Source organism: Conger conger, chromosome 13 (assembly GCF_963514075.1).
Source record: "Conger conger chromosome 13, fConCon1.1, whole genome shotgun sequence".
Lineage (NCBI taxonomy): Eukaryota > Metazoa > Chordata > Actinopteri > Anguilliformes > Congridae > Conger > Conger conger.
Genome location: NC_083772.1, coordinates 7,498,712 through 7,521,329, shown reverse-complemented (window position 1 = coordinate 7,521,329; position 22,618 = coordinate 7,498,712). Strand labels below are relative to the sequence as shown.

Sequence of the window (22,618 nt, the reverse complement as noted above, 5' to 3'; positions counted from 1 at the left end):
TTTTGTATAATTCTGTCCCCCTTGTGAGCGGCACGGATGGTGCAGTGGGTAGCACTGCCGCCTCACAGCAAGGAGGTCCTGGGTTCGAATCCCCGTCGGCCGGGGCCTCTCTGTGCGGAGTTTGCATGTTCTCCCCGTGTCTGCGTGGGTTTCCTCCGGGTACTCCGGTTTCCTCCCACAGTCCAAAGACATGCAGGTTAGGCTGATTGGAGAGTCAAAATTGCCCATAGGTATGAGTGTGTGCGTGAATGGTGTGCGTGAATGGTGTGCGTGAATGGTGTGTGTGCCCTGCGATGGACTGGCGACCTGTCCAGGGTGTATTCCTGCCTTTCGCCCAATGTATGCTGGGATAGGCTCCAGCCCCCCGTGACCCTGTTCAGGATAAGCGGGTTAGGATAATGGATGGATGGATGTCCCCCTTGTTCATCCCTAGTTTGGGATGCCCAATCATATTCATCATCAGTGCTCGCCTCAGCAGGTGCAGGCTTCAGATGATTGCCTTGATTCATGGAAGGTATTACAGAGTTGAGATTGCAGAGGTGTGGCTTTGTGAGGGGGCAAAGGACATTTACCTGGAACTGCAGAACCAATAAGAAAGGCGGGATAATAAATACCAAATAATAAATGACCAGATGATAAACAACAGTGATTTCTCAGCAGGAGATTATGTTAAGCAAGTCTACACTGAAATGTATCACTGACTGGGAACACTTTTGTAGTCTTATAAAGTACTGGATACTCGAGTTAATTAATACTCAATTAATAAGCAAAAATGTTACTGTTCCGTGACTGTTCAGATGCTATAAAACCCCTTTAAAAAAACAAATAACCATATTCCGCATGGGTGCAGCCATGTTTGATTTGACGCATGGTACAAGGTGAGGAGTGAAGTATTGGGACACAGCTGCAAAAACTTGGTGCTGTCCATGCCAAGTCGATTTGATTCAAAATGGTTGCTTAATGAAGAACAGCAAGAAAAGCCAGGAAACGGTAAACCCACAAATATATTCTGTAGAAATATGAGACGTTGTAAGCAATGAGTAAAATCCATAAGCATGTAGAAATATGAGGCACTGAAAGCAAGGAGTGAAACCAGAAACCAAGAAATGTGAAGCAATGTAACCAAGGAGTAAAAACAACAAACATTTCATCATGCACATAGAAATATGAGTCATTGTAAGAAAGGAATAAAACCACAAACACAGAAATAGGCCTTAGGTATTGTCATTTTAATCTGTATTCTGATTGATATAATAAGTGATGATAAACACAATTCTGCAGCTATTACCCAGTCTTTTTCGTGTACGATAGTGTAAGATTTCCAAAACAATTGCTCTAACCTGAAATTTAGTCATTAGGCTGCATAAGATTGCACCTCAAAATAAAAACTGTCTGGGGAATGTACCCAGTCATGGTTGGTAAATGGACTGCATTTATATAGCGCTTTTACGCAAAGCACCTCTCATTCATGCTTTCATGCACACTCTTACACACCAAAGTATGTAATGGTGTAATACACTTACACATTATTACCCTACGCTTTAAACATTTTTATGTCTTGTCTGATGTTATGCAGCATTTTCCTGTCATACTTCCTCACAATGCTGAGCTGCTGCGACAGTCCAAACACGCCAACATCCATGAACGATACACAATTACGCATTAAATTCATTCAATTGCTACAAATAATGCATATTTCCATGTTGTAAATGTATGGGATTAGTACTCAAAGAAATGTCACTGATTTTGCCTTTGACATGTCCTTTAATTACATTCTACTTTACAAGCCAAGTAATGAAAAGATAAGTGGAAATGTGAAGACACATTCATTTAAATGTTCATGATTCATTCTTAAGTTTTCCAGAATCAGATATGTGTTCCAGGCCACACTGAAGTCCTCTGTCTACACCAGCACTACTCAACTCCGGGGGGTGGTTACCAACGTGCTAATTGAAGACAGCCTTTGTTAACCAAGAGCTGTGCACGTTAAACTAAAGTTTATTCTTAAAGTCAAAAATTGTATAATTAAGGGAAGTAGATATTGACGCACAGGGTTCATGAAGCTTGCATCATGTGGGCTACTGTATTTTCTCTGTTGAGAATCTATTTTAAATTTTTCCTATTGTGTAACCATGAAAAAATCCAGCCGATTCATTTGGTCTTCGCCCAATGAAAACACCCCCGAGCTCTACGGGAATGTCCTCCATTTCCAAGGAGTCGATTGGTCAAAGCTGCTTTTACACGTTTCAAGCCGATAGCCTGAACATAACCTGCCCTAAACCAGGTTATGCTGAACCATCAATCAGAACCATGCAGCGTGCTTTGCCCCGGTGATATGCCCCGATTTAAAGTAACTAAGCTTCGTAGTACGGGAAACCCAGGGTTATAGCTCAAGTTACCTCGCTAACCCCGTCATCTAGCTTCATAGTACACCCCCCAGGTATTTACTCTTACCATTCACTGCATCACCTGATTTCACTAACTATTTTACCTGCTTGATTCAGGAAGTAAGGCCATTAGTGAAATCAGATGATGTACCTGGAGTCAAGTGGTGCTGGTCTACACGTCGGTCCTCAAAATACAGAGTTTAAGATTCGGCCCTTGGTCCCGTCAGAAACTGTGAATTGCAATGGACTGGTGTAGTGATGAGCAGATGACCTCATCGATGTAGAGGGAGTTTGACTTCCCTTGAATTTGCTCTTCTAGCGACAGCTGGTTCTGGGTCAATGCCCGAAGCTCCATCTCTGACTGCGATAGGCTGGCGTTCAGCCTGTGGAAGGAGACCGGAGCCAATGAGTAAGTGTGCAGCAGTGAAGGCCAAGGAGACACACTGAAATGCATGCATAGTGGGATGATAGACCTGTGCTTTATGTCATGTTGAGTGTTTAACAGGTGTGATTGATATCATCTTGAGTGTTTTATCAGATGTGATTGATATCATCTTGAGTGTTCAACGTGTGTGACTGATAAAACCTTGAGTGTTTAACAGGTGTGATTGATATCATCTTGAGTGGTTTATTACATTCATTACATTAATGGCATTTCGCAGACGCTTTTGTCCAAAGGGACGTACAGTTGATTACACTAAGCAGGAGTCAATCCTCCCCTGGAGCAATGTGGGGTTAAGGGCCTTGCTCAAGGCCCCAACAGCTGTGCGGATCTTATTGTGACTACACCGGGGATCGAACCACCTACCTTGCGGGTCCCAGTCGTGTACCTTCATTTAACGTATGCGATTGATATAACCGTGAGTGTTTAACAGGTGTGACTGATATCATGGCGAAAGTTTCCTTCTCTTGCTGCTCACCTCTCCATGTGGGCAGACAGGTCCTGGACCTCTGCGGAGAGCTGAATCTGCGCAGAGTCCAGGCAGAGCTCAGGATTGGGCCTCTGACTGCGCAGAGCCAGACGTGTCTGCGCAACCTTCAGCGGCCCCTGCTTGGCCTGGAGGGACACTGCAAGGGATTCTAGGCTCCTCTCCTGGTTTGCGATTTCTGCCTGAATCTGAGAGACCAGAGAAATCCATAACTGTCTCTCATGTAGTGGAGAGAGAATTAATACACAGCAGAAGATACGTTCAGGGACAAACATGATACTACGGCATAATGTAGGTGTCCAATCAATTGTGTACTGTTAATTAACATTAACAATGTTATATTTGGTAGACTAATGTTCTCTGTTTGTTCAATTAAACATAATCCAGATTTAAATTGTTAAATGAAACATAATCAGTTTCTTTAGGTTGGGGATATACAGTCCTAGATCAGTATGGTTTTTATATGGGTCTTGTATTAAAACTTAAGCCACAAAATGTCCTGGGGGAGCATGACCCAAAATCCCCCCCTAGAGGGATGTTCACCCTCGTTTCCACCTACTTTGTGAAGGCGGTCTTCGATCTGCTCCTTGGCGTCCTTGGTCTCCTGGACGCGCAGCTGGAGGGCAGAGGCGGCGGCCCGGTGCTGGCCACGCATGTCCTCGGCTGTCTGCCCCAGCACGCGGTGTATGAGGGTCCTCAGGGAAGCAGAGGCGTTCCTCTCTTTCTCCGCCTTGGAGATATTTATGTCGGAGGAAGTCTCCCAGCCCTCGGGCGTCACACTGGTGCTGGGTGGGGAAAGAGCGTTTCAGAAATGGAATATCGTACACCAAAGGTTTAATCTCTGGCAGCGGATTTAAATGAATACAGCTACTTGTGCTTACGGCTGTCATTGTCCCTCTCCCCTCTGCCTGTCTACCCTATACCCTTTGTATTTGTCTTTACCAAGGGGAAGCACAGGGGCCAGGGCCTACATTTTGTGGGTTGATGGGGGGGGGGGGTGTTACGACAGGATATCAGACCAAAATTTCACCAAATGCCTTTTTCAATATGTGATCAAATAATCAACAACTAAAGACATAATGGCATTAAAAACCCAAGAAGACCACGCTGTTTAGAAAGTGGGCTGTACAGTTTACCTCAGAGCAGAGCAGGGCAGCTTCTCGGTCTGGCTCAGGCCCGGTGAGGCGTTAGTGAGGACGGAACAGCGATCATCAATCTGCTCTGCCTGAAACTTCTGCTGAAGATCCTTCTCTAGCCAGTACTTTGCAGAACGGTTTAGTCTGAAGCCACATTCAAAATATAACAGACAAAACAAGCAGTGGTAAGGGTGATTATTATTATTATTATTATTGTTATATGCTTATTTAATTATTATAGCAACCCCTTTGCTCCCCTGCCCCACCTCATCTGCTCATTGGTCTGTTCCAGTGTACGTTGCAGCAGTGATATCACCCCCTCCGTCACCTCCCTCTCCTTGATGAGTTCCCTCTCCACCTCATCATGCACCCGGTCAATGCCCACATGATTCTCCCTGAAACCACACACACACAGACACTCAGACATGCTTCTGGTGGATAACAGACAGAATGGAAAGAGTTAAAGAACACATGCTGATGAGATAAGGAACAGGCTACTGTGCTGCAGACCCCAAGGGTCCATGCATCTACTGTGGACAGCCTAGAAATCTTTTCCAGTGAGTTAACACATTTTTGTGTGAGCAAACAGTGCCATATATCAAATTAACATTTTCCTGAAATTTCCACCTATGTCCCTTTGTTGTACTGTAGGTGAACTGTAGGTGTATAAATATCTTGTTCAATGTACAGAATGACTTCCCTGTAAGCGGGGTCATACAGGATGCAGCCTATTAGCACTGGCAATCTGATGTAGCGAGTTATCTTTGTACCTCTCAGACAGACACTGCAGTATGACCTGGAGGGGCTGTGAGCAGCTCTCCAGGGCCTTCTCCACTCTGGTCCTAAAGGTGATCAGAACCTCGATCTCCTCTGTCATGTCTTCCAGCTTCTTATTCAGCTCCTGCCTCCAGAACCTGATGTTCTCGAGCCTTTGCTCTGGACATTGGCAGGACAGGGGTCAAATCAAGGGTCTGCAGTTCATCGCATTTATTCACTAGAGCTTTTTGAAATTTGTCAACAGAATCAGTTAACATGTAAGAGCATTTATTGTGTAGCATCATGTAATAACACTAACAAAATAAGCACTAGAATCATATTCTTTCCCAAAACAGTCTTTATGACAACTAGCCAAGCCTTATGGGGAATATATTATGCTTTAGCTTCTGTTATTGTCTACAAAATATTTTTTGTTGCAACTGTAATTATGTTTTATGCATTCTGCTGAGAAGCTATGGTACTGCTGCTATCCAAGGTCCTGAGGCCTCCTTGGCTGGAGGAGCGAGTAGGCGCCACTCACTGGAGCCAAAGAGGAGGCGCCTCTAAGCATCGTGCGTACGTAATTTTACGTAAATTAACATAGTTCATTTATTTGCTACAACCTGTGCTGTACTCCCATTTACCATGATTTCTCTGTTTCTGCTCATCTTTAATAAGTGTCGAGATCCCGTATTGGCTAATGTGAGGCCCCACTGTATATGGACTCTATCCAGTGTATCGATTGTTGCTATGTACGTTGCTATGTTGACGTTTCATGGCTTATTCTAAACTCAAGCCTGCGCTTATTGATTATAACTACATCATAATACACACATAGTTGCATTTTTAACAAAATAAGAAAGGTGTGGACGATTCAGTGTTTAAATACCAACACAAATCAATTAATCATGTTAATAGAAATGTCCTTGAAATGTAGCGCGTGTGCCTCAAAATACGGTGTTTTTTTTTTATACTTTGAATTTGACAGCAGAAAGTAATACATTATCTTGCGGCGATACGATTATCGAGGCATTAACCTACTTACGGAAATACGATAGCTCTGGTGCACTCTAAAGCAATGCATTACATTGAATATGCACCAATGTCGCTGAATAAGTAATGTTTTGACAACATTGTACGAGTGTCATTCACCCGTGGGTCATCATACTTTCTGTTCACTGTATAGGCCATATTTCAGCCAAATACAATATCGGCGTTAACCTGAGAAAGGTTTCATGTACTGTAACTGTGCAGTCAGCAGAAGGACTATGGTAAAAAAATTAAAATAATAATAATAATAATAATAATAATAAATTAAAATAATAATAAATAAATAATAAATAATAATAAACCCACAAATTATTATTTTATTAGTGTCTTTCCAGTAGTCCGATTTTATATTTACATAGAAAATGCTACAACCTCAAAATTTATTTATTTTCCATCTTACCAAGCTTCTTATTGGCATCCTGTTGCATGCGTTGTGCAGCCTTGTTACTTTCTTCCACCACAACCCGGCTCGCGGCGATGAGCCGCTCAGACCGTGAACATTCCGCCTCGGCGCTCACACAGTGAGCCCGGTTTGTCAGCCACCACTCCGGTGGCAGAAATTTAGGGGGTTCCTGCTTCACTTTATACATCCTCCGCTTTCCCTCGCTGTCAGTTTTTCAGTTTCTTATTTTCTTATGTTAGTTGTAGTTTCCTGAAAAACAAGTGACATAAAATCAGGCGTGATGCAAAAATAGTCACCTGGCAAATGTTAGCTCGCTATTGAAGAATAAAGCCAAGGCCCGTGTAGATCACGCTAGCTTTATATAGGCAGCAGGTGCCAAATGTTCGCAAAATAAGTAAATAAAACTGTTACCAGCGTCACGCTACCTCCCTGGGCTAGTAAAGCTAACACAACTTACCGTAAACTTGGTACACTGAAGGGTAACGTTAGTAAATATGACTTTGATAACATGAGCTTAGGGCTAGCTAATGTTGCATTCGGTCAGCATTAAGTTACATACTGGTAAGGCTAACTCACCTGGATCGCCACGTAAGCTCAGCTAGCTCTATGGGAACAGATGTAGAGCTAACATTAACAAGAGCGTTGCATCGCGTCTCTGTCGTCACTGTCCAGAGGGAATGCAGCATGCACTATCCGTAAAGTTCACTTTTAATTAAAGTTAGCTAGCTTCTTAAGTGAGGTAAGGCTTTGTTAGCAGCTTGGACTCGTGATTAGCTAACTAACTCTATCCACTGTGCTGCTGGCACAATGAGTGACAAGCACCTAAACACAGTGTTACCACAGCAACCATGAAACGCATGGGCTTGCTGACAGTGTTGCCAACGTAGCCACTTTGTGGCTAGATTTAGCCACTTTTGATGCACCCACCTAACCTCAAATTTAACCACCTTTTAAAATGTGAACGGATACTTGTAGAATCACAACTATTTTTTATTTCTTAAAATAGCAGTAGCTAGATAAAAACACATATTTCCCTGTCCTCACACTCTCTACCTGCTCCGGATAAAGGATATGTTCATTATCAATTTATTGTTAAATAAAATAAATCACCATCAAAAATATACAGTCAGAAGTACAGGCCAGATGGATATACACACAGTGACCACTATATTAGGTATTTCTAAGACTTATTCTTTAGATTTGTTGGGCTTCTGCTGCTGTAGCCCATCTACGTAAAGGTTTGACGTGTGTTCAGAGATGCTCTTCTGCATACCACTGTTGTAAGGAATGGTTAGTTGAGCTACTGTCGCCTTCCATCAGCTTTTTAACTAGTCTGCCCATTCTCCTTTGACCTATGTCATTAACAAGGCTTTTTGGCCCACAGAACTGGATGTTTTTTTGTTCTTCGCACCGTTTTCTGTAAACTATAGAGACTGTTGTGCAGGCAAGATTACATTACATTATTGGCATTTGGCAGACGCTCTTATCCAGAGCGATGTACAGTTGATCAGACTAAGCAGGAGACAATCCTCCCCTGGAGCAATGCAGGGTTAAGGACCTTGCTCAAGGGCCCAATGACTGTGCGGATCTTATTGTGGCTACACCGGGATTAGAACCACCGACCTTGCATGCCCCAGTCATTTACCATTTACCTTAACCACTACACTACAGGCTGCCCCGTATCAGTAGTTTCTGAGATACTCGAACCACCCTGTCTGGCGCCAACAATCATTCCATGGTCAAAGCCACTTACATCACATTTCTTCCCCATTCTGATGTTTGGTCTGAACAGCTTTTGCGCATAGAGTTGCTACCACACAATTGGCTGATTGGATATTTGAATTAAATGACTTGTCCTCCAGGAAGTTCTTATAATACTCAATGATGATGTCATGGGGTATGGTGACGTCATGGGGGATGATGGGGTGACTGAGCAGCTCCAGTACCAGGCACTCGTTCTGCTCATCTTGCGTCATTTTGCTTAAACAATAGGTGGTATGAGACTTTTTGGCCTAAGGTTTTCCATTTTTAGTGAATCTAAATCAGGCAGATATGCTGTTTTCCCCAAATCTAATTTTTTCTTTTAACAATAGGGTCCACACATTCTCTAAATCAGCCTAGAGGTATTTTTAAAGTAGCTTAAAGGACTAAATGCAAATGAATTCATAACACTGGATTTTCATTGTGCACGATGCGGATGTCTATGGTTTTATGTATAATCAAAATAACAAATCATTTAAACTCACATAGGGAATGTTGAACATAGCGGTAAATTTAATATTTGCCTAGCAAGTTCAATATTTTTAAAGTGGAAGTAAGATGCACCCTTTTGGATATAAAAAGATCAGTTCCTTGGGTTACGAATTAGACTGGTGCATGCCTGCAGAAAGCAATTTATGGTTGTAAAATCAGAAATGAGATGAGAACACTATAAAGCAATAAAGTCAGAGTCAAATATCATTATCCTCATGATACAACATGATACAAGACAAAAGTAGGTTTATCCATACTTAAATTAGTAAAACTTCTGTTCCGTGAGGACAATGCATAATTACAATGACCCACAAACCCTCATATGGGTTAATGGTGTTACATTTTGCCTTGAAAGTAAGTTAAAGCAGCACCCGGATGGATGTAGCTTATATAGTCTAACAATATAAAACCAAGTCAAGTGCCCCAAAGATCAGTAGATGTTGTTCAAAAATCAAGCTGTATCGTTTCCCATAGAAACGAATCCCATTGGTATTTCATTGTTTTGCATAGTTTCCAGCTAGCTCTCACGCTTAAAAGTACAAAGTAAAATAATGATAAATGATAAATACCCATACACTTGGCCTTACGTTTACTTTTCCCTATTCTTCTTTATCCTTTTTACTGGAGACACCCTCGACGTCGCTTCTTCGAGTTCGTTTCTGGTGTGACGTAATTTTTATTTAAAGAGTTCCGGTCGCTATCATAGTTGTTCCCCAGCAAAGAGTTCCGCTTTGGGTAGGGATTTCATTTAACCTGGAAGTCTACGTGAGCTAGCTTGTTTCAGAGTCATTTGCGAGGATTAAATATCTTTTCTGTTCTCCATAGCAACGGCATTTAACACAGGCATACGCCAGCACGCTAGCTTTATTTGCTGGCTATTTTATACATTTTAGTTAGCTAGCTAGCTAGCGAGCTAGTTAACCAGAGCTACATACAAGGCTAATTAGCTAATCTACTTTAAGTGCCCGTAATGAATACATTTCAATGTCATAACTAATTTAATTTGGGTCTAGTGAACAAAATAACACGACATGGTGAGTATATTTTGGGTTTAGCCAACGCTAGCTAGACATGTTGACTCTGTGAAGGGCAGCTAGCAGTTAGCTAACCTAGCTACCTGACTCAAAACGTAACTAGCTAACGTTAACCATTGATTCGATGATTAGTTATTTAAATTAGCTAACTTTCTAACTGTTGCTAACAGGCAAAGTTACTTTATTTTGCTTAGCTAGCTACAAACTTAACTGGATCTAGTCAACATTTCACAAAAAGTATTTTTTGTTTAGCTCTGTTTGTGAAATCTATCCATCTAACCTGAACTTAGTTAAGTTGGTTAACGTTAACTTGTTAGTTACCCCACTGGTAACAACCTGGTTTTCCAGCTAGCTAGGTTAGCGACTGTGGTTGGATGAATCAGCTGAACTAACGTTATCTCAGGGATATAGCTAACCATAGTTTTATTGTTTCAGCCTCCGAAAAAGAAAGGGGGGAAAAAGTCTGCAAAGGCACCTACAGTTGTAGATGGCCTGCCCGCGGAAGAAATGTCGAAGGAGCAGGTACAGTATAACCTAGCTTGCAAGCTAACTCAGCTACTACCCTGCTGAAAATAAACAGCTCAAGCTAGGTTTTGAAACAGCTGGTTGGTTGAGCAGTTCAGACCAGCTCCATACTCATCATTTGACTTTAATTATGGTCTCTTGAGGTTATGTCACTTGTGTTACTTCTGCCGCGATAGATCTTTAAAGGAACCAAAACCTAGCGGGCTCTGTCTATGTGTGCTGTAGCTGGAGGAGCACATCGTGCGCCTGCGCGAGGAGCTGGACAGAGAGCGGGAGGAGCGCAACTATTTTCAGCTGGAGAGGGACAAGATCCACACCTTCTGGGAGATCTCCAAGCGGCAGCTGGAAGAGAAGAAGGCTGACCTGAGGAACAGGGACAGGGAGATGGAGGAGTCAGAGGAGCGCCATCAAGTGGAAATCAAGGTATAATGTAGCTTAGTGAAAACAAGATCACGGATGCCCAATAATTCATCAGCAAAATGGAAACTGCAACAGTAGGTATTGACAGCCCACAAAATAATCACATTGCGTTCACATTTGAACATTTCAGGCGCATTTTACTTACTTTGTTGGAAAGACCGATGTCTTTTTCTTGGGTTTTCATTCAGGTTTATAAACAGAAAGTGAAGCACCTGCTGTATGAACACCAAAATAATATCACAGAACAGAAGACAGACGGGGTTGTGGCCACGAAACTGATGCAGAAGGAACACACAGAGATGGAGAATGAATTGCGTAAAGGCATGCGCTGCCTTAAAGTGGATATCAAACAGCAGGAACTATCCAGTGAAGATCTGCTGAAGAGCCTGAAGCTGGTTAGTAGATGTGATTATTTAGGGGAGGGGGGGAATGTATCAAGTTTTGTTTGTGGGGTTTATAAAATTTTCTTTGTTCTCACTTCTGTGCACAAAAAGTATATTTTATTATTTTTAAATTCTAACAGAAACATGATGAAGAATTTACCAAATTGAGACAAGATTTTGAAGGACAAGTGCAAGGTATGCTTCATTTAATGTAATTTTTTTCTACATGTTTAGCATTAGATTTTAGCTTTGTTACTCTGTTCAAAATGAATGCATTCTTATGGTACACTGTTGAGGGCTGCTGGGTGGCTTAACCTGATAAGGTGCTCTTCTAGATGGGCCTGAATGGGCCCAAGGGGGCCAGGATCGAATCCTCTGCTGGTCGATCTGATGCCCATTGTCTGCCTGCTAAAAGCTCCACATGAAGTGTTGTCCTCGGACTCATGTTTGTGTAAGCTTGGCTTATGGGCTTTGGTGAGAAAATAAGTAGTGGGTGCTTTGGATGAAGGTCTGTGATTGCCTACAGTCTCCAGCTTGGGCTGAGATTGCAGCATGAGCCCTGTTGTGCATGATTAGGCATTGTGAATCGGGAAGAAAAACAAAAAACATAAAAAGTAATAGATAAACACAATGTCACATGTTCAAGGACCTCTTTAGTGGCATAAGCACTGCTATTTAATACAGTAATTCACACATTGTCTGATTTAAAACCCTAACTATGCTTGTTAGGAGTCCCACAGGTCAGTGCATAAATTCTTGCAGTTTTTTGCAGGGAGGAAGGAAGGGGCTCACACTGCATGATATGCCCCCCACCCTCTTGAGCTTAAGAGACCTGTTAATCTCCGGCAGCCAGACTTCTATATAAAATGGGAGTAAAATTAAAAAGTAGTAGATGGCAAGATGGAAAGACGTGCACATTTTTAATTTTTGTCTAGACATTGAGAGGACGTATGACAAGAAAATGCAGGTGCTACGACAGGATCTCGACTTGAGGCGGAAAATTGAGATCCATGAAATTGAAGAAAGGAAGAACAGCCAGATAAATACACTGATGAAGAATCATGAAAAGGCCTTCAGCAACATAAAGATTTACTACAATAAAACCACCTTCAACAACCTGGCACTCATCAATGCGCTGAAAGTAAGAAAAACTGTGCAAAGCAACTTATTTACTAACCTCTTTTAAATAGTACAATTCATTTTACATGCCAGTTAATTAGAGTATCTTACCATGAGGGCAGGGCAAATGTGATTATGGCCTGGTCCGTCCCTAATGATGGTGTGTGGGCTGGACCCTTACACGCCCTTTTACACTGTGAAAGTATTACAAAGAACTGATGAAGTTCTCATGGGAAGCAGAGATGCTTTTAGGCAGACCTCAGTAACCTTGTCTCATACAGGAGCAGCTAGAGGAGAAGAAGAAGAAGGAAGATAGGATGGATAAAGAAATGGCGGAAGTCTTACAGCAGAACAAGATTCTGGTTGAACCGCTACAGAAAGCCAAGGAGCAGGTGGTTGAGCTGCAGAGACAGATGGCGAATTACAAAAACGACAAGGCCACCCTGGCGGTAGGTGAAATAAAACGCCTTCTTCTGGTGCTGAAGCTTAAGATTCATTCCTAAAAATCCAGTCAAGTCCAGACATTTGCATTTAGCATATCTTGACTTCATTGGGATACCACTGTTAACCAACCCAGTATATTTATATTCCATTTAAAAAAAGAGAAAACATATACCATCATTGGCCGTGTTCTTGATGTGTAGTGTGTAATAAAATTACTTCAGTTATGTTCTTATATTGTTATGTTCCCCCTCACAGATAGATGTCATGATTTTTGCAATAATTGTCATATCTACCCAAGTGGCAAGGTCCAATTATGACGTGTATAGATTTTGGAATAAAAGAAACCAAAGTCATTTTTATATTGATGTTTTTTTCTTTGACAGTGTGGAGTCGGTTGTTTAGTAACATTTAAATGAAACTTCTACACATAGTTAGAATAATATGTATATTATTGCCACACACATCCCTGGTGCTATTTTCCTATTTTGTGTGGTATCTCAGTATTTTCCACAGCTAAACCTGAGTTCTGTAAATGAATGGATATCATAGGAAAGCAGATCCAGAAGCCTAACAAAAATTGTGAATAGCAATAATGTAAAATGTATACAACATATCGAATAATACTGAATGGAATGAATTGCATGTTGATGCAACAGGTTCATTTTAGCATCCTTCAACTCCTGCATAGAATTGGCTCCAAAATGTGAAAACTGATCAAGAGGGTGAATACTTTGTCCAGGCACTGAATGTACCTGTCCCTTTAGGTTGTCCAGGTGTTTGTGCCGTTTTAGTTTAATAACTGTGCAGTGATGTTGGTTCCATCCACTCTCCCTCCAGGGGGCGAAAGCTCGTTTGAAGGTTGCAGAAAAAGAGACGAAAGACCTGAAGTGGGAACATGAAGTCCTGGAGCAGAGGTTTAGCAAAGTGAGAATTTATATTGGTGTTCATCGCATTATACCTGTGTCGTGACGGGTGAGAAATCGTGAGAAATGTCGTGAGAAATGGCTATTCTGTGCTTGGCTTGTATTCAGCTCCAGTTACTCACTAGTTGGCTGATATGGAGGAGTCAAGCTTGTGTGTCATACTTGTCTCACTTTCAAATGTTGGAAACGACCGTTAGGTTCAGGAGGAGAGGGATGAGCTGTACCAGAAGTTCACCAAGGCCATTCTGGAGGTGCAGCAGAAGAGCGGCTTTAAGAACCTGCTCCTGGAGAAGAAGCTGAGCGCTCTGGCCGAAACGCTGGAGCTGAAGGACGCGCAGCTTAACGAGGTCCTCTCCGCCTCCAACCTCGACGAGTCTGCGATCAGCCTGGTGACCCGCAAAGTGGAGGTACACCTGATCTCTATTGGTCCTTCACTCTTTTATTCAGATCGCATCTGTCCTCTCTCTGCGCGGAGTTTGCGTGTTCTCCCCGTGTTCGCGTGGGTTTCCTCCGGGTACTCCGGTTTCCTCCCACAGTCCAAACACATGCAGGTTAGGCTGACTGGAGAGTCTAAATTGCCCGTGGGTATGAGTGTGTGTGAGTGAATGGTGTGTGTGCCCTGCGATGGACTGGCGACCTGTCCAGGGTGTATTCCTGCCTTTTGCCCCATGTAAGCTGGGATAGGCTCCAGCCCCCCTGCGACCCTGTTCAGGATAAACGGGTTGAGATAATGGATCTGTCCTCTTTTAATTGGATGAGGATGCATTTGTTGTGGAAGTGTTGCAGTAGCTTAAGTTTCCCACCGGGTTTTCAACTTGACGGGCAACGGATGAATCAGGACATGCTCATATACCCCAATGCCCCCATATGCCCAGACCCCATTGTCTTCCTCTGACCACACTCTACTCCCCCTGTACACCGATACCTCAGTTCCCTTATAGCTCCCATTTTCCCATACCCCTATGTGTATGCCCTATGCCCCAATGCCCTGTACTCCAGTACCCCACTCTTTTCACCTTAGCCAGGAGAAACGTCTTAACCGTGGCCACTTCCACCATTCAATGGACGTTTTTCTTCTGAGGAATGTGGTTCATGATTACGTTTGCTTATTGACTATCCTAGACACTAAAACACATTGCTTGATGTGAATTGGACCAATAATTATGGAGAAAATGACAAATAACCGCACAACGTCCCTGTGTTCGGAAGACGATTTAGCTCACGATGGTCCGAACACCAACTTTCATATGTTCTAGAGTCATTACACATAGTGAAATATGTCGAGCCTTTTTTTTTCCAGTATCTCAAAATATTTGAATATTACATAAGGCCAATCAAAAAAAGGATTTATAATACAGAAATCTTGACATTCTCAAAATTTTGTTCATTTATGCACTCAATATTGAATTAAAATACGGAAACAAATGAACTTTTCCACGATGTTCTAATTTTTTGAAACTTTGATTTGTCCTCTGGGTCAAAGCAGGTTAAATTAACAAATTCATTTGTTTTCAGAATGAAATTTGATGACACAATTACAAAATGACGATTACAAAAAGTTCAACATTAACCTTTTTTTTTTTTTATAAAAGTACATCATCAGGGTACAAAGAGTTGTGGTGTAAGTATTTTATCTCCACAGGTGTGGTTAACCCTGCAGAAATGAGAAGTCATAATCAAAGTGCCTGGTGAGAGTGGGCAATTCTTTACCATACGGGCTACATGCATAGTATGAAGAAAGGTGTGCACATGCATTTAGCTCACGTCTTTAGCTGTAGTTCCCCTTTAATGTTTTTAAAGTTACATTTCTGTTCACAGGATGTGATGAATTCCAAAAATATGGCCATCAAAGATTTGCAGTATGAGCTGGCTCGAGTTTGTAAGGTAAGATTATCACGCATTATTGGGAGAGATGATCATCATGTCTCGTATTACACGTCTATTACGATATCAATTCATGCCTTGAAGTTAGTCCCCCCCCCCCCCATTCTGATCATTTTATTCCCCAGTTATTTTGTTAAAGGTTACATGCGAGTGTTTCTCCTTCGCAGGCCCATAATGACTTGCTCTGGACATATGAGGCGAAGCTGAAGTCTTTGGGGATCCCTGTCGAGGACCTGGGTTTCAAGCCCCTGGAGAGCACTTCCGCTGGACTGGTGTCTGCCACAGTGTGATGAGCAAATGAACGATATTAAGTAAAGTTGAATGATCATTGGAGTTTTTTTTAGATAGAATGAAGGGCCTGCATTCAGAGTAATATCGTTCAGACTGATTTAGTAGATAACAGGTTACTTCTTAATGTCAGAAGGCAGTGTGCTAGTGTTCATGCAGTAACATTTTGGACACATCATGGGAACACAGTTGACATACTATTACAGTGATTTATAGTGATTGTCATACAGACATACAACGTGGTTTTAAGCAAAATTAGACCATCACAACACTCATCAATGGACTACATGACTGGATGGAATAAAACAAACCTCTGAAATGAAAAATGAAAACACTACCACAAGCTGCAACACTTTCAAAGAATGGTAATCCAGCAATAGCCCTTTAACATTTGTTATTTATACATAAAGGAACGTTATTTGAAGTGAAAAATAAAAGCTATATTGCAGTGTGTTCGCTCTATCAGCCACTCACTTTCATCTGGCTTCAAAGATTCAGGTGTTAATTTGTACAGCAGCACCATCCGCGGTGTTAAACGATGTGTCCAAGGCAAGTGTGCAGAGCCGGCGTGGAGGAAAACAATCCTGGGCCCGTCTCCAAAAAAAAAAAAAAAAAAACCTGGTCTGTCACCTCTATAGATAGAGACCTGTCATAGATCGAACTAGCTGAAATCGCTATTTTCATAATATCATTATCATTTTTAGATATTATTATAATGTCAGCAAATGACTTTGAATTATTGTTTCCCGAAGAAGAACAAAGATATTTTGATATTACGTTGTTCAGTGACACACAGTGAGCTCCATAATGTTTGAGACGGACATTTCTTCCTTAATTTGGCTCTGTACTCCACAATTTTACATTTGTAATCAAACACTTCACATGGGGTTAAAGTGCAGATTCTCAGCTTTAATTAAGTTTTTTATTTTATATATATACATTTTGGTTTCACCATGTAACAATTACAGCACTTGTGTGTGTGTGTGTGTATGCTTGTGAGCGTGTGTGTATATGGATGTACGTATGTTTGTAGATGGACGCACTGTATGCGTATCACTTGACTCCTGCCTCTTATCTGAGGTAATGCATCTGCACAGCACACAAAAATGAGCACTTCCTGCCCCTCCCCCGCTGGATGACTGGTGTACGGTAGCAGCGTGTTCCTCCCTCTCGGTGCTACGGTAACCGCTCCTTGGAGTAGTGGGGTGTGGCAGCTTGACAGTAGTGCAGAACACGGAGCACTAATGGCCCGGTCTCGTCTTATTCTGGAGACAAGATGGAGGACGGACAGCGCAGGGGTGGGAGGAAAGGAGAGATGGACAGCAATGGAAAGGGGGATGGAGGGGGAGAGTGCAGGGGAAGGAAGGGACAGAAGGGGACAGAGAAAAGGATGATGTACATTGATGCCACACGGTCATGACGTAGAAAGGCCCTCTTACTGCAGGCAGTGTGTGTGATTCCAGAGGGACGATCCCCGAGTGCCCAGTGGCAGGGTGGAATGATATGGGAAAGGGAGGAAAGTAGAGACATATGGGTGATATATAGAATGGTTAAAGGAGCCAAGCCTGCAACAAACGGGAAGGAGAAGTGGATGAAGATCTGAGGAAATAAGATCAAAAAGGATGGAGTGTGGAGGAGAATTAGCCTGTCCTGAGAGACTGTCATTCCACTGTGCTTTTTCGGCGACTGCTGGGAATCTCACAGAACTTTATTTAAACTCTGACATTAGCAAACCGCACTTGAAATAGAGCTGTCGCCTGGGATGGACTCTCAGCGGGTGAAAGGAGTGTTTGCAGACGTCAGAAAGAGTATTCGCCGTACCTGTTGCGCGTCACTGACACACTGCAGGTAGAGCGAGGCGATCCTGGAGCAGGACAGCGTCTGTCCCGCGTTCTCTCCGTAGCACTTGACAATCTCCCTCTGCAGATCAGCGCAGACCGGATTCGTCTGGTACTGCCTGCAGGGACACGCAGGGAGGGAGAGAGGTCAGGATTGAGACAGTTCCCACATTCTTTTAGATCTATTGCATAACAAGTCCCGGAATACAGAATATGATTAACATTCCAATATCTAAACTACGCAAGACGGCATGAAACGGCATTGGAACTATGAAAAACATGTTTTACTGGCCTCTCCATACAGAAAAATGGAAAGTAGGCTTGGCCTCTATGGGAGAGACTGAATGTGAGAGAGCAGGCGAGGATGTCAGGGCTCACCTAAACTTGGCACTGACCTCGCGGGATGCCTGCTGGTAGCTCTCTGTGATGGCGCTGTGGAACCTCTTGCCCTGTAACAGGGGGAGGTGCTAAGCAGCAAAGAAATGTCCACACTGGACTGCGCTAAATCAAAACTCACTTCTGCAAAATGAAAATATGAGGAACTGAACATTTAATTACGTGGTTTTCATCTGCATGTCTGGGAGTTTTCTGCACCGGGAAACCATGTTACATCAAAATCCACCCCCGGTTTATTAAAAAAATAGCTCTATCTGCAAACCTCACAGAACCTCAAACTATGTTGACAGAAATAAAGAAAGGTAAGGACTGTAATTATGAAGATACCCAGCATTTAGGGCCTCCCCTTTCCCCAGTTACCCTGCCAAAGAGGCACATGAGGACTTGAGACTCGGATTCTCTTCTGCCCCACACAGAGTAAGGGGCAGACCTCTACGTTTCCCCACCAGGAGCTCCGGTTTCATAAGATTTGAATATCCTCCCTGCAAAATCGTTTTCTGTAGTTTTGCATGCACGCATGTGCCTGTATAGATGTGTGCCTGTGTGTGTGTGTGCCTGTGTGTGTGTGTGTGTGTGTGTGTGTGTGTGAGAGACGCTCGTGTGGATGTAGTAATATGGGTGTACGTGTAGACCGTGGAGTAGTGTTGGTGTAGTTTTAAAGGGTGAGTCGTGGTGGTGTAGACAATGGAGTATGGACTAGTGTGAGTGTAATGCATAGTGGGTGTGGTGCAGGACTTGCCTTCAACTCCAAATTGGCCACCTGCTCCCTGTAGATTGCGTCCTGTTTCCTCAGCTCTCTGACCCTCTGTTCTAGCTGATGAGCCTGCAGAATCATATGTAGCATCATCCATTGTAATTGTGTAATGAAGAGGATCACACATTATAGCACCCATTATAACGGCACAGTACAGAGCATAAAAAGCACAAATTACAACTGTAATAAAGAAAATGACACATCACAACTCAAAGTATGACTGTAATACACATAATAACATAACGGTGTAATATAAGGATAACACATTGACGCATAACTAATAAGGAAAACACATTATAGTAAGTAATCAAAAACATTTTTTTGTTTGCCTGTGTGAGGTGCGTTTGGCTGTATTTGGTGTGTTTGGCTGTGTGTGGTGTGTTGGGCTGTGAGGGGTGTTTGGCTGTGTGAGGGGTGTTGGGCTGTGTGAGGCTGTATGTGGTGTGTAGGGTTGTGTGTGGTGTGTTGGGCTGTGTGAGGGGTGTTGGGATGTGTTGGGCTTTGTAAGGGGTTGTTGGGCTGTGTTTGGCTGTGTGAGGGGTGTTGGGCTGTGTGAGGCTGTATGTGGGGTGTCGGGCTGTGTGAGGGGTGTTTGGCTGTGTGTGGGCTGTTGGGCTGTGTGAGGGGTGTTGGGCTGTGTGAGGGGTGTTGGGCTGTGTGAGGAGTGTTGGGCTGTGTGAGGGGTGTTGGGCTGTGTGTGGGGGGTTGGGCTGTGTGTGGGGTGTTGGGCTGTGTAAGGTGTGTTGGGCTGTGTGAGGGGTGTTGGGCTGTGTGAGGGGTGTTGGGCTGTGTGTGGTGTGTTGGGCTGTGTAAGGTGTGTTGGGCTGTGTGAGGGGTGTTGGGCTGTGTGTGGTGTGTTGGGCTGTGTGAGGGGTGTTGGGATGTGTTTGGCTGTGTGAGGTGTTTGGCTGTGTGTGGGCTGTTGGGCTGTATGAGGGGTGTTGGGCTGTGTGTGGGGTGTTGGGCTGTGTGTGGGGTGTTGGGCTGTGTGAGGGGTGTTGGGCTGTGTGTGGGGTGTTGGGCTGTGAGGGGTGTTGGGCTGTGTGAGGGGTGTTGGGCTGTGTGTGGGGTGTTGGGCTGTGTGTGGGGTGTTGGGCTGTGTGTGGGGTGTTGGGCTGTGTGTGGGGTGTTGGGCTGTGTGAGGGGTGTTGGGCTGTGTGAGGGGTGTTGGGCTGTGTGTGGGGTGTTGGGCTGTGTGTGGGGTGTTGGGCTGTGTGTGGGGTGTTGGGCTGTGTGTGGGGTGTTGGGCTGTGTGAGGGGTGTTGGGCTGTGTGTGGGGTGTTGGGCTGTGTGTGGGGTGTTGGGCTGTGTGTGGGGTGTTGGGCTGTGTGAGGGGTGTTGGGCTGTGTGTGGGGTGTTGGGCTGTGTGTGGGGTGTTGGGCTGTGTGTGGGGTGTTGGGCTGTGTGTGGGGTGTTGGGCTGTGTGAGGGGTGTTGGGCTGTGTGAGGGGTGTTGGGCTGTGTGTGGGGTGTTGGGCTGTGTGAGGGGTGTTGGGCTGTGTGAGGGGTGTTGGGCTGTGTGTGGGGTGTTGGGCTGTGTGTGGGGTGTTGGGCTGTGTGAGGGGTGTTGGGCTGTGTGTGGGGTGTTGGGCTGTGTGAGGGGTGTTGGGCTGTGTGTGGGGTGTTGGGCTGTGTGAGGGGTGTTGGGCTGTGTGTGGGGTGTTGGGCTGTGTGTGGGGTGTTGGGCTGTGTGAGGGGTGTTGGGCTGTGTGTGGGGTGTTGGGCTGTGTGAGGGGTGTTGGGCTGTGTGTGGGGTGTTGGGCTGTGTGAGGGGTGTTGGGCTGTGTGAGGGGTGTTGGGCTGTGTGAGGGGTGTTGGGCTGTGTGTGGGGTGTTTGGCTGTGTGAGGGGTGTTGGGCTGTGTGTGGGGTGTTGGGCTGTGTGTGGGGTGTTGGGCTGTGTGAGGGGTGTTGGGCTGTGAGGGGTGTTGGGCTGTGTGAGGGGTGTTGGGCTGTGTGAGGGGTGTTGGGCTGTGTGTGGGGTGTTTGGCTGTGTGAGGGGTGTTGGGCTGTGTGTGGGGTGTTGGGCTGTGTGTGGGGTGTTGGGCTGTGTGAGGGGTGTTGGGCTGTGTGAGGGGTGTTGGGCTGTGTGTGGGGTGTTGGGCTGTGTGAGGGGTGTTGGGCTGTGTGTGGGGTGTTGGGCTGTGTGAGGGGTGTTGGGCTGTGTGTGGGGTGTTGGGCTGTGTGTGGGGTGTTGGGCTGTGTGAGGGGTGTTGGGCTGTGTGTGGGGTGTTGGGCTGTGTGTGGGGTGTTGGGCTGTGTGAGGGGTGTTGGGCTGTGTTTGGCTGTGTGAGGGGTGTTGGGCTGTGTTTGGCTGTGTGAGGGGTGTTGGGCTGTGTGAGGGGGGAAGGGGACACACGTAGAGATGGGCTCGTAGCCGGTGATCCTGGGCGGCAGCGCGGTCTGCCAGGATGGACTGTTTCAGGTTCTCCTCCACCATCGTCTCATCCACCTGAGTCTGCCCCATCTCCAGCTCCACCCTGCACACAGACACACAGCCTTACATGCATGGCGTGCCTCCTCACAGCGCCGTATTTCAGTGCCAGTGCAATAGCTGTCGCATCAAAGAACAGCGATTCCAATGTTGAACGAGGTGGAACTGGCTTTAGAACGAGCCCTGTAGGACTTGTCGTTTCACGTCGCTGGACTTGTGCTTCTTCAAATCTGCCACTGTAGTCGCTACAAATGCCCTGCTGTAGGCTGACCCCACCCCACAGTAGCCGCATCCACCCCTCACCCCCAGAAACATCCCGAACACAAAACCTTATCCTCCTACTGCTCACCGCTGAGGCACCTCCAGCGCCGTCAGGCTCCTGTGTTGCTCCAGGCCTTTCCACGGCTCCTGCTCCCGTGTGCTGATCCCGCACAGTCCCTCCTCACCCGCTCCTGCGATCCACAGAGGAATAAAGGAAGGCCCGAAAGGGATCACCTCAGCGGTGATACCACAACGCATCCTGGGGTGGGCATTTGGGGTATAAAGGGCAGGCTAGACCAGGGGAGAAAGGGGGGGTGAGGAGGTGCTGCTGGGTATGTGACTGGGGGTTTGCACTTTTTGGTTAACTTAATTTCGCGATTGTCCGTCATTTCACAGCAGGACAATCCCGAAACTTGACTGCTGCCCACTCACGGGTCTCTCCGGGGTAGGCAGACAAACCTTTTGGTTGCTGTAGGGGCGGCCTGTAGCGTAGTGGTTAAGGTAGATGACTGGGACCCGCAAGGTCGGTGGTTCTAATCCACAACAAGATCCGCACAGCCGTTGGGCCCTTGAGCAAGGCCCTTAACCCTGCATTGCTCCAGGGGAGGATTGTCTCCTGCTTAATCTAATCAACTGTATGATGCTCTGGATAAGAGCATCTGCCAAATTCCATTAATGTAATGTAATGCAACTACAATCTGACCACCGTCCCCCAAACCACTTTTTCCGAGGTCAGCCACAGCCATTCAGAGGTTGCTTTGCCGATCTTCCCCTTTGACTCTCTCGTGATATATATATATATATATATATATATATGTGTCACAGGCAGGCTAATTACAGAACCGAGTAGCGTAACAGGAAGCACGAGCAGTGAGTTACAATCTGCTGAGCATTAAACAAAACGGGAGTGCACACGAGCAAGCAGGCTGGGCATTTAAACGATCCCTAAAAAGGGGTACCTGTTGAAACAGACCAATAATACAATACTGACTTTCCGAGATGCA

At 44.8% G+C, this 22,618-nt stretch overlaps 3 protein-coding genes across 5 annotated transcripts; 1 reads left to right on the top strand and 2 right to left on the bottom strand.

Moving 5' to 3' along the window:
* Positions 1 to 1,232: 1,232 nt before the first annotated feature.
* Positions 1,233 to 9,557, bottom strand: tekt1 (tektin 1). Of its 3 annotated transcripts, none has more exons than XM_061218114.1 (8): positions 9,484 to 9,557; positions 6,659 to 6,910; positions 5,223 to 5,388; positions 4,719 to 4,847; positions 4,453 to 4,596; positions 3,876 to 4,101; positions 3,308 to 3,504; positions 1,233 to 2,770 (listed from the first exon to the last, which is right to left on the bottom strand). In XM_061218114.1, the coding sequence occupies exons 2-8, from the start codon at positions 6,846 to 6,848 to the stop codon at positions 2,611 to 2,613; spliced, it is 1,212 nt and encodes a 403-aa protein (XP_061074098.1). In that variant the 5' UTR covers positions 6,849 to 6,910; positions 9,484 to 9,557; the 3' UTR covers positions 1,233 to 2,610. The 3 variants fall into 3 exon arrangements, with proteins under 3 accessions (XP_061074098.1, XP_061074095.1, XP_061074096.1); XM_061218111.1 differs by lacking the exon at positions 9,484 to 9,557 and adding an exon at positions 7,238 to 7,457; XM_061218112.1 differs by lacking the exon at positions 9,484 to 9,557 and adding an exon at positions 7,119 to 7,195.
* Positions 9,558 to 9,669: 112 nt separating this feature from the next.
* Positions 9,670 to 16,387, top strand: LOC133108576 (dynein regulatory complex subunit 4-like). Its single transcript, XM_061218161.1, has 11 exons — positions 9,670 to 9,948; positions 10,384 to 10,470; positions 10,699 to 10,896; positions 11,082 to 11,288; positions 11,417 to 11,471; positions 12,212 to 12,417; positions 12,677 to 12,844; positions 13,677 to 13,763; positions 13,960 to 14,169; positions 15,581 to 15,646; positions 15,814 to 16,387. Exons 1-11 carry the CDS (start codon positions 9,946 to 9,948, stop codon positions 15,934 to 15,936), a joined length of 1,410 nt encoding a protein of 469 aa, XP_061074145.1. The 5' UTR covers positions 9,670 to 9,945; the 3' UTR covers positions 15,937 to 16,387.
* On the bottom strand, positions 15,781 to 22,618 carry LOC133108578 (MICOS complex subunit Mic19-like). Its single transcript, XM_061218162.1, has 7 exons — positions 22,606 to 22,618; positions 21,703 to 21,805; positions 21,279 to 21,399; positions 18,908 to 18,991; positions 18,151 to 18,221; positions 17,756 to 17,891; positions 15,781 to 17,199 (listed from the first exon to the last, which is right to left on the bottom strand). Exons 3-7 carry the CDS (start codon positions 21,384 to 21,386, stop codon positions 17,176 to 17,178), a joined length of 423 nt encoding a protein of 140 aa, XP_061074146.1. The 5' UTR covers positions 21,387 to 21,399; positions 21,703 to 21,805; positions 22,606 to 22,618; the 3' UTR covers positions 15,781 to 17,175.

What these genes read in the sequence shown, in the direction of transcription:
- tekt1 (XM_061218114.1), bottom strand. Translation starts at nt 6,848, where the DNA reads ATGTATAAAGTGAAGCAGGAACCCCCTAAATTTCTGCCACCGGAGTGG. An exon ending in GGATGCCAATAAGAAGCTTG is followed by an intron (nt 5,389 to 6,658) that starts GTAAGATGGAAA and finishes GCCAATGTCCAG; the next exon opens with AGCAAAGGCTCGAGAACATC. An exon ending in CAGACCAATGAGCAGATGAG is followed by an intron (nt 4,597 to 4,718) that starts GTGGGGCAGGGG and finishes ATGTGGCTTCAG; the next exon opens with ACTAAACCGTTCTGCAAAGT.
- LOC133108578 (XM_061218162.1), bottom strand. Translation starts at nt 21,386, where the DNA reads ATGGGGCAGACTCAGGTGGATGAGACGATGGTGGAGGAGAACCTGAAA. An exon ending in GGCTACGAGCCCATCTCTAC is followed by an intron (nt 18,992 to 21,278) that starts GTGTGTCCCCTT and finishes ATGATTCTGCAG; the next exon opens with GCTCATCAGCTAGAACAGAG. An exon ending in TGGCCAATTTGGAGTTGAAG is followed by an intron (nt 18,222 to 18,907) that starts GCAAGTCCTGCA and finishes CCCCTGTTACAG; the next exon opens with GGCAAGAGGTTCCACAGCGC.
- LOC133108576 (XM_061218161.1), top strand. An exon ending in GCCATCAAGTGGAAATCAAG is followed by an intron (nt 10,897 to 11,081) that starts GTATAATGTAGC and finishes GTTTTCATTCAG; the next exon opens with GTTTATAAACAGAAAGTGAA. An exon ending in TGCTGAAGAGCCTGAAGCTG is followed by an intron (nt 11,289 to 11,416) that starts GTTAGTAGATGT and finishes AAATTCTAACAG; the next exon opens with AAACATGATGAAGAATTTAC.